Source organism: Monosiga brevicollis, genomic scaffold, assembly GCF_000002865.3.
Source record: "Monosiga brevicollis MX1 MONBRscaffold_16 genomic scaffold, whole genome shotgun sequence".
NCBI classification, from domain to species: domain Eukaryota; class Choanoflagellata; order Craspedida; family Salpingoecidae; genus Monosiga; species Monosiga brevicollis.
In genome coordinates this window covers 80,264-88,391 of record NW_001865053.1, presented here as the reverse complement: position 1 = coordinate 88,391, position 8,128 = coordinate 80,264, and the positions used below count along the sequence as shown (strand labels likewise).

At 55.6% G+C, this 8,128-nt stretch overlaps 3 protein-coding genes across 3 annotated transcripts in view; 1 reads left to right on the top strand and 2 right to left on the bottom strand.

The window, feature by feature from the left end:
• Window positions 1-1,316, bottom strand: part of MONBRDRAFT_26828 (uncharacterized protein) — a gene marked incomplete at both ends in the record, with an annotated part of 1,904 nt that extends 588 nt beyond the window's left edge. Inside the window, 6 exons of the mRNA XM_001747211.1 lie at window positions 121-168; window positions 302-398; window positions 506-692; window positions 822-868; window positions 978-1,116; window positions 1,229-1,316. Of these exons, the coding sequence (XP_001747263.1) occupies window positions 121-168; window positions 302-398; window positions 506-692; window positions 822-868; window positions 978-1,116; window positions 1,229-1,316 (606 nt within the window). The remainder of the gene's footprint in view (window positions 1-120; window positions 169-301; window positions 399-505; window positions 693-821; window positions 869-977; window positions 1,117-1,228) is intronic.
• A 660-nt stretch (window positions 1,317-1,976) lies between these two features.
• On the bottom strand, window positions 1,977-2,355 carry MONBRDRAFT_26827 (uncharacterized protein; the record flags this gene model as incomplete). Its single annotated transcript, XM_001747210.1, has 2 exons — window positions 1,977-2,140; window positions 2,181-2,355. 2 exons carry the CDS (start codon window positions 2,353-2,355, stop codon window positions 1,977-1,979), a joined length of 339 nt encoding a protein of 112 aa, XP_001747262.1.
• Window positions 2,356-3,130: 775 nt separating this feature from the next.
• On the top strand, window positions 3,131-7,444 carry MONBRDRAFT_9543 (uncharacterized protein; the record flags this gene model as incomplete). The annotated part of the gene is made up of 5 exons (XM_001747321.1): window positions 3,131-3,379; window positions 3,491-3,546; window positions 3,657-3,955; window positions 4,065-7,006; window positions 7,136-7,444. The coding sequence occupies 5 exons, from the start codon at window positions 3,131-3,133 to the stop codon at window positions 7,442-7,444; spliced, it is 3,855 nt and encodes a 1,284-aa protein (XP_001747373.1).
• Window positions 7,445-8,128: the final 684 nt, after the last annotated feature.

Sequence of the window (8,128 nt, the reverse complement as noted above, 5' to 3'; positions counted from 1 at the left end):
AGAATGGTAGTTGGCACAACGAGATCAGGACGAGGGTTTATGAGCGAGGGTCAATAATGTGTTTGAAATGTAGGCCATGACAGCCGGGTGAGTGCGGTCAATGGAGCTGGCGCAACCTACGACAAGGATCAACACCTCCATTTCGGGCCAGTGCGACTCGGGCACGACCTGAGCACAGGGGCACATGATGATGATGAGGATGAATTCAATGACGATGGTGATGATGATGATGATATGCACGACATTTTTTTTGTGTTGCAAAAGCAACGGCTGCTGGGATAGAGTGCATCAGTCAACCCACCTGAGAGGCAAGACTGTCAGTGCCATCGGCAAGCTCGCCCCGACGCCAGCGCACAAAGCCGCCCGAAAGACTACGGCAGGCGCTGCCTGAGCCAATGCTAAGTACATGTCCAGATCACGTCCAAGCCGACATGAGTTCAAGTGGTCAAGCGAGGCAGGCGGGTCGGTGAGTGGGTGCATGCAATTGATATCTGCGGTCGCGTACCGAGCCACGTCGGTGAGCGATTCCACGGGCAGATCGTAGAGACCGGCAAGGGCCGCAACGAGGGCAGCGTATCCAGCGGCCGACGAGGCCAAGCCAGCAGCGGTGGGAAAGTTGTTGACGGAGCAGATGAGCAGCTTCTGCTCGGGGAGGGTGCTGTCCGGGTGGGCGGCCTTGGCCTTGGCCCGCACTGCAAAGCATGCCATAGTGCGAGCGAAGAGTGACGATGCACGAGGATAATGAGATGGAGAAACAAGGGCCAGGCCAAGTGCGGGTGAGCGGTGAGGAGGGTTGTTGATAAAGGGAGAGTGAAACGCACTGGCGCGAATGACGTTTTGCACGCGAGGGTTAGAAATGTCCGTTTGTCTGCGGAAGACCGAGGGGCTTGGGGGTGAGGACACTGGCAGAAGGCGATGGGCGAGGCATGGGTCATGCGCAACACAGGATGTGATGGACAAGGGACTTCCAAACGCACTCATTGTTGAGCCAGAGGGTGTCTTCGGCGTAGCTCTCCGAGGCAGCCACGGTGGTGCGAGCATGCATCTCATCCTGGCTCAGGGTGCCGCTCAGGGAATCGTTGATGGGCAGCAGCAGCTTTGTATCGCGCTTACCCCCTGATGGGCACGCAATGATGAGTCGTGGGTGGTCATGAGCAGGTGCACGGGAAGTGCCTCTTCGGGTCTGGGAGCGAATGCTTCGAGCCATCGTGCGTTGGGTAGATCGTACAGTATTTGATAACGGCAATGTTCACGGGCGCCGTGGCGGTATGGCGAGCAACGGCCAGCTTGACGCGCTTCTCCTCGGGCTGAGCCATGGTGACGATGGTTGTTTTCAATCACTACAGCATTGCATTGTCATATACAGCCAGGATCAGAGCTTGGCTGGTCTCGAGAGCAGGGCGCGAGGCCTCGGCAGCCAGCGAGCGATTCGCTCGCGTGACACGTGGTGTGAAGGGGGGGTGTGATGAGGTACCCAGACCCCGCGAGATATCAGACAGAGCAAAGCCTCCAGCCGCACGATTGGTGCCTGCCTCAACCATGCAGTAACACGCTCTGTACCATACGCCCATTGACACTGTGCACACCGGCAAGGGCTTACCGAAAGACGAACACGAGGCGCTGCCGTTTTATGTTTTTTTTCTCTTTTTTGCTTGAGAGAGAGAGAGAAAGAGAGAAGAGAGAGAGAGAAAGTGATCACCTGATGAAGGACAAGTGACTTTAGAGAATTGACTGCATGAGGCACGGTGGTGAGAGAAAGTATGTTCTTCAACACATTGAACAGGGGAAAACACAAGGTACAAGCAGAGATGTAGCGGGCTCGCGCAGATCAGGTAGAGAAGGGGTAGAGCGAGCAGAATCTGACAAACCATGTCGCAATCGACCAGTGACAACACCACAACAGCTGTTTTAAACAGCCAGGGTTCACCCAAGACAAAACTTTGGAGGGGTTTATTTATCTTACGAACGTAGGCGGATCAGTGGCGCGGACGGCAGTCGGGTCCGCTCCAGACATCGGACCACCGACTCACATCGTAGCCAAGGGGACATCCGGCGCCCTGAAGCAAGCGCAGATAGGCTATCCAGAACCGGCAGCGCCGGCACACACACACAGAGCCAAAGTCTGAACCAAGAGGACCACCTGATGATTTCCATAGAGAGAGCCAACGTCATAAGCTTACAACCAGCCAGTGGACCGGCAATAACAAGGTGAATGCTATTTTCATGTGAGTAAACTGCTTTAGTGCTGGTCTGACGATCTCTCTCTCTTAATTTTTCTCGTAGCTGCTCTTTGTCTCTGTATTCCATCTTGGATAATGTGATAATCTCTGATAGCTTTCCCTTACCCAGACTCATCTCTTGATTTACCTTATGTTTATAATGGTCTTACCTTTCAATTTATTCTCCATCTCTGCTCTACCTCCAGATTCTCGCCCTCTTCTCTCATCATTCTTCCACCTTCACACTTCTCTCTGGCCCGGTCTGCAGCCACCGTCTCTCTCTCTCTGGTTTATTTTTAAATTGGGATGGACCACGAGCGGCGGCATCGACTGGACGACGTCGCTTGTTCATCTTTTTCGCTGCTTCAGGCCTGATCGGACGTTTATCTGCCTGCCTGTCCCTGCAGTGGCGGCTGGCCTTGCTGTCGCTGCCACTGGTGCCGCTGTTGCTGCAACTCAAAATCACTGGCACCACTCTTTGGGGTGAGGATCCCCCAGTTGTTTGAGGGCAGAAAAAAAAGTTGTGCCGCGCGTGCTTGGTGCGCAGAGCTCGGCGATCCATCTCAACCAGAAGAACGACAGTAAAAGCATTTAGAAGCCACAGGTCAATCTTAGGCGCCAAGCGCCACCCTCTTCCGTGCCTACCACGCTTTGGCACACATTGAGCACACTTCAGACCGCCTTACCAGCCGACAACCAGTTTTGATTTGAAGACTTGAGAGCGTGTGCGAGTATTCGTGCATGTGTGTGCGTGCGTACGTGCGTGTGTATATGTGTGCGTGCGCATATGCCAGCTACCACCACGAGAAAGATCGTCAGTTTGTGGGCTGACCCTTCACCATGTTGTCTGCTTCGGCTCTCCAGCAGCACGATGGTTTCCGGTACGTCGTCTTGTGTGGTTTCGGCCAGACATGATACCGCCATTTTCGGCCACCGCGATTGACCTGCCTCTCACACCGCCACTCCCTTCCAACGGTCTGAACAACCCTGCCCAATCCAGATCCCCGCAAATGTCTGATGGTGCCGTCGACTTGCGCTCGAGCCAGCTACCGCTTGGTCAATGGCCCACCTCGCGCGTCGTTGACTGGCTTGCCATGAACGGCTTTGATGATTTTGTCGACTCTTTTCAAATGTTCCATCTCAATGGGGATCACCTGCAGGTACGCACCTCCTTTCTCGACCCCCGAAGCCCTCCTCTGCGCTGGTTTGCTGTCTTTCCTATCAACTCACGCCACTTCCCCTGCCCACCTTAACCACGTTTCGCACAATAGAACATGAAAGTGAACGACTTCAACCGGGTTGGCTCGCAGCCCATGGCGCGTCGCAAGTGCGTTGGCAACCGTGCATTGAAGCACCACGTCACTCACTTCCGAGCGCACCCGGGTCGATTCAGTCCTCACCGCATCTTCATTCCTCACTTCTATGTTTTGCTCGTAGACAACTGGTCAAGGCCGTTGCGCGCCTGGTCAAGCAGCAGAACGAAATTGTCAAGCTCACAGCCCGCAACAAGGGCGGCAAAAAGCGAGGCGGCATCAAAGGCCTCTTTGGGGTCAAAGACGACAAGGAGGACGAGCCCCCCTCGTCGCCAGCCATGCCAGAACCCCGCAGCAGCGTCGACGCTAGCAAATTCCCACCTGCAACCCAGAGACAGAGCTCAAACCACAGCACACTCTCCGTCCCGGGGGGCCAACCCTCGAGTGATGCTGAATCAGAGCCTGACTACATCCTCATCCAGTGTGTGACCAGCGCACCCAGTTGAAATCCGCTGCACGAGCAACCTTGCAAACGCTCGCTTGCTCAATCTCGTCCCCGTGCGTCCTGTGCGTTTGCTTCTGCTATGACTAGGCCCGATTCGTCGCCCGGTCCTTCCCGTGCCACGCACAGCACAAGTCCCACCGACTTGCGTCGCAGTGCGTCTCCGCGAGGTATGCCCTTCTCACACTGAGCCGTCATGCTTTTGTCATGAGCGGTATCATCGCTACCCCAATTTTGCCTCACAACGAACTCGCTTATCCCGGTGTCGCCCACCAGACCGATCCACCACGCAACTGGCACGCGTTGAGGCGCCCTCGACCTATCCATTGCAGCCTGACAACAATCCAAATTCGGGCGCTGTCCGAAGCTCTCGCCAACATCGCTCAACTGTGCGTGCCTCTCGCCGCCCCCGCCAGGGTCCATCGCGCCGATCCAAGCGATCCACGCGCACTGGTCACCCGATGGGGGCGGCAAACGGCTCGGCTGCGCCCGGAGATAGCGAAGAATCAGACTGGGACTGGGAATCGGATGAGTATGATGATGACGAGGACTACGATGATGATGACAACTCCGAGGAGGGTTGGGCTACAGGTCCTACGGGTCCTCATCAGCACCACATTTTGCAACTTGAGCAAGATCAGCACCCGACTTACATGGCCGGCGCTGAGGAGCCCTTGTACACAAACCACGAAGCCATTCTTCACCAACAATGCCAGACTGGTCTCCAGGCTCAGCCCCTTGACGCGGAGGTAGTGGAGCCCATTTACGGCAACAGTGACACCATCCGTCAGCTGCAACAACAACAACAACAACAACAACAACAACAACAACAACAACAACAACAACACTATGAACCTGCCTCTGATGTTCCGGATCTCCTTCAGTCGGTCGAGGATCCTGATCAAATATATGCCAACACTGCTGATCTACAACTCATTCTGCGCCAAGAGCGCGACCGGGCAAACTTGGCTTCATCTCACGAGGCACAGCTACAGCAGCAGCAGCAGCAGTTGCAGCACGACCAAGGATCGAATTTCAGTACCGTCACCCCTACCCAGCCCGCTAGCTACCGAGACGTGCTCTCGGGTATGGGACACGATCACCCTGCCGGTGATGACTACTACAATCCTTCTCATGGCCAAGAGGCGCCTGCCTCTATTCAGGGTCTTGACGCCGACGAGCAGGAGGATGAAACGGAGGGTGTTTTGGCCCTGCAAGAGCTTGTGCGCGCTCAGTTGTTGATTGAAGCTCAACGTGAGGAGGAAGAAGAAGAAGCCGAGCGTCTTCGCCTTGAACAAGAGGAGCAAGTTCGTGCCTACGAGGCCCAGCAGCGAGAATACGAACGTCAACAACGCGAATACGAGCAAAAACAACGTGAATATGAGGAACAACAGCGCGAGTACGAGCGCCAGCAGGCGGCATATGAAGAGCAGCTTCGGCTACAGGCGGCATACGAAGCCGAACAAGCTGCCTACGAGAACCAAGTCCGAGCTTCACAGCAGGCAGGTAGCCCTGCAACTTCTTCCACCACAGCCTTGGCGGCTCCGGACCACCATCAGCAAGATCTGGCCGTTCTCGATGCACTTGACGACGACTTTTCGCCCGCATCTGGGGCGGCGCCGCGGCGACGACCTTCGTATCGTGATGTGCTGGCCGGCACGGAGCGCCGAAGCTCCGAGACCTCAGATGGCCCTCCCCCGCCCAAGCCCAAACCCAAGCCCAAGCCCAAGCCCAAGCCCACTGCCGTTGCGTCCACTTTGGCACCTGCGCCCAAACCAAAGCCAAAGCCAGGGGCTGCGCCTGCTCATTCCAACGCCAATCCCGCCGCCCCCAAGCCTGCCGTCCAGGAATTGGCCAAGCTGGCCGCCTTGGCCATGACAGGGCGTGACAACCTTCAATCACCTCGCGCCTCCATGGATAGCTCGCACGGCGCTGGGCATGATCAGCAAAGTCACCCGCATCGTCACCGTGGCGGTTCGCGTCGCGGCAAGCGTCATCTTGAAGATAATGACAAACAGCATCCTCAGTCAGCTTCTGACATGCGACAGCCGGGCTTGCAAGCAGGCCCAGGGTCGGGCGACGAGTGGCAGACCGTGCAGCACAATCATCACCATCAGCGTCAACTACAACAACTACTACAGCAGCAACTACAACATCAACAGCAGCAGCAGCAGCAGCAGCAGCAGCACCAATTTAAACCAGACTCACATGTTCACAATGACGCACGCCACCATGCGCACAGCGTTGATGCCGCCTCGCATAACGAGCACGATCGTTTTCGTCACTTGCACGCTGAACATCGACACTCCGATCAATGGCAAGGGCAGGCACCAGTGCATCACACGGCTCGACGTACCTCAGCTCCCTCTCAACATATGTATGCTCAGCGTGGTGAAAACGGGTCTCCAGTTTCCTCCTCTTCCGAACTCGAACGCGCTCAGCCCTATCTCATCGCTCAACCAAGGAGCAGCCGACGGAACAGCGCACGCAGTGGAGAGACAACCCCCAGGCGTCAGCGCTCAAGCGACTTTTCGCGCAACAACGTGCGAAAATACCTGGAGGAAACAGGCCGTAACTCCGTGGTGTTGAGTAGCCCTGGCTCCACGCCGTCCAACTCATACCGCCAGCGATCTGGACCCCCAAGCTCAGTTGCCTCGCCAGCTGAATCCATGCGTCGGGCCACACCGATTGATTATCATCAGCAACAGCGCCGCCCCACCGAGCACAACCATGGCTATCAAGCAACACCGGCAGAACGCAGTGGTAGCACGCACACGGCAGCGCGTGATCTGGTACAGGGTGAGCAGTCCTCGCCTCCTGCCCCGCTCGAGCGCCGCCGCAGCTTTGCCGATGCCGTTCGGTCGGGCTCCCAAACAAATTTGCTCGCCAACCTTCAAGCCCATGCCAACGTCCTGGACCTCAGCAACATGCGCCTTGATCATGACAACGCAACTGGCCACGACCCCACCCCGGTCCCCCCACCGCGTGCCATAGATGCTCAATCATGGTATCGTCCCCACTTTGATCGCACTGTAAGTCAGGATTGGCTCTTCTGAAACGCTTGGTGACCCCAGCAACCCCTGCCCCGGCGCTTGATTTTACTACACCCTTCTTGAGTCTCAGTCTCACTCCACTTGACCCGTTTCCGCCATTACCTTTAGGCCACTGAGGACATGTTGCAGCGAGAAGTGCAAACGGGACGATTCGTTGTTCGGTCTTCTCGCAATAGTCAACTCACCCTTTCGGTGCTCGTGGACCACGAGGTACGTCAAGACGGGCAATGTCATGCCTCGCCCCACTCTCATACCACCTACACAAAATACCCACGGAGAATCGCGGCCCGCTTGTCTTACTTTTGGAACATGGCACGCATTGCAAATGCCAGGTGCGACACATCAAGATTCGCCAAGCCCCTGGCGGCCTCTGCCTACGAGCCAATGCGTCAGAGAAAGAAATCTTTCCTTCTTTGATGGCCCTGATCACCTGTTACACGCGTACCAAGCTTCAATTGCGGGGCTCCTTGCCCTTTTATTTGGTTCCCGAAAGTAGTCACAACCTGTCGGAGGCGTAAGGTCACGACTGGTTATCCTCATTTGCCCGTGCGCAGGTCTTCATGGCCTGAAATCCCGCGTGCGTAGTTGTGCTGTATAAGATGATGACGTGTGTCAACCATTATTTTTTTTTTTGCTTAGTAAATATGAACCTCCCAACATACTGATGCGAGTGGCGCAGGCCACTCTTTTCATTTTTTTTTTCTCACCAGACATAACGATACATGCGTGTGTTTCTTATCCACTTTCTCTGACTGGACACTTTGATAATAATTTACTACTATTGAATTCTTTCGGTGGGTTGTGGCCTCGCCTGCCCGTCGTTGTTGCCGGGAAGCATGACCAAGGACGGGTCTAATCAACACAGTCTTTTTAACAGCGAGCCCACGGAGCAATGCAGAGAGGAAAAAAAAAATTTGATCCCGAGCACGCGAAAATGACATGCCACAAACCACAAGGGATTTTGGCAGGGAACACGAGCCCAAAGGACTGCATCGACCCAAACTCTGCCGGCTGCAGTCAGCACAATGGCACGCGGCTCGAGCATACAGGACGCCATCCACAAGCGAACATAAATACATGCGCCCCGTCTGCATATAACAC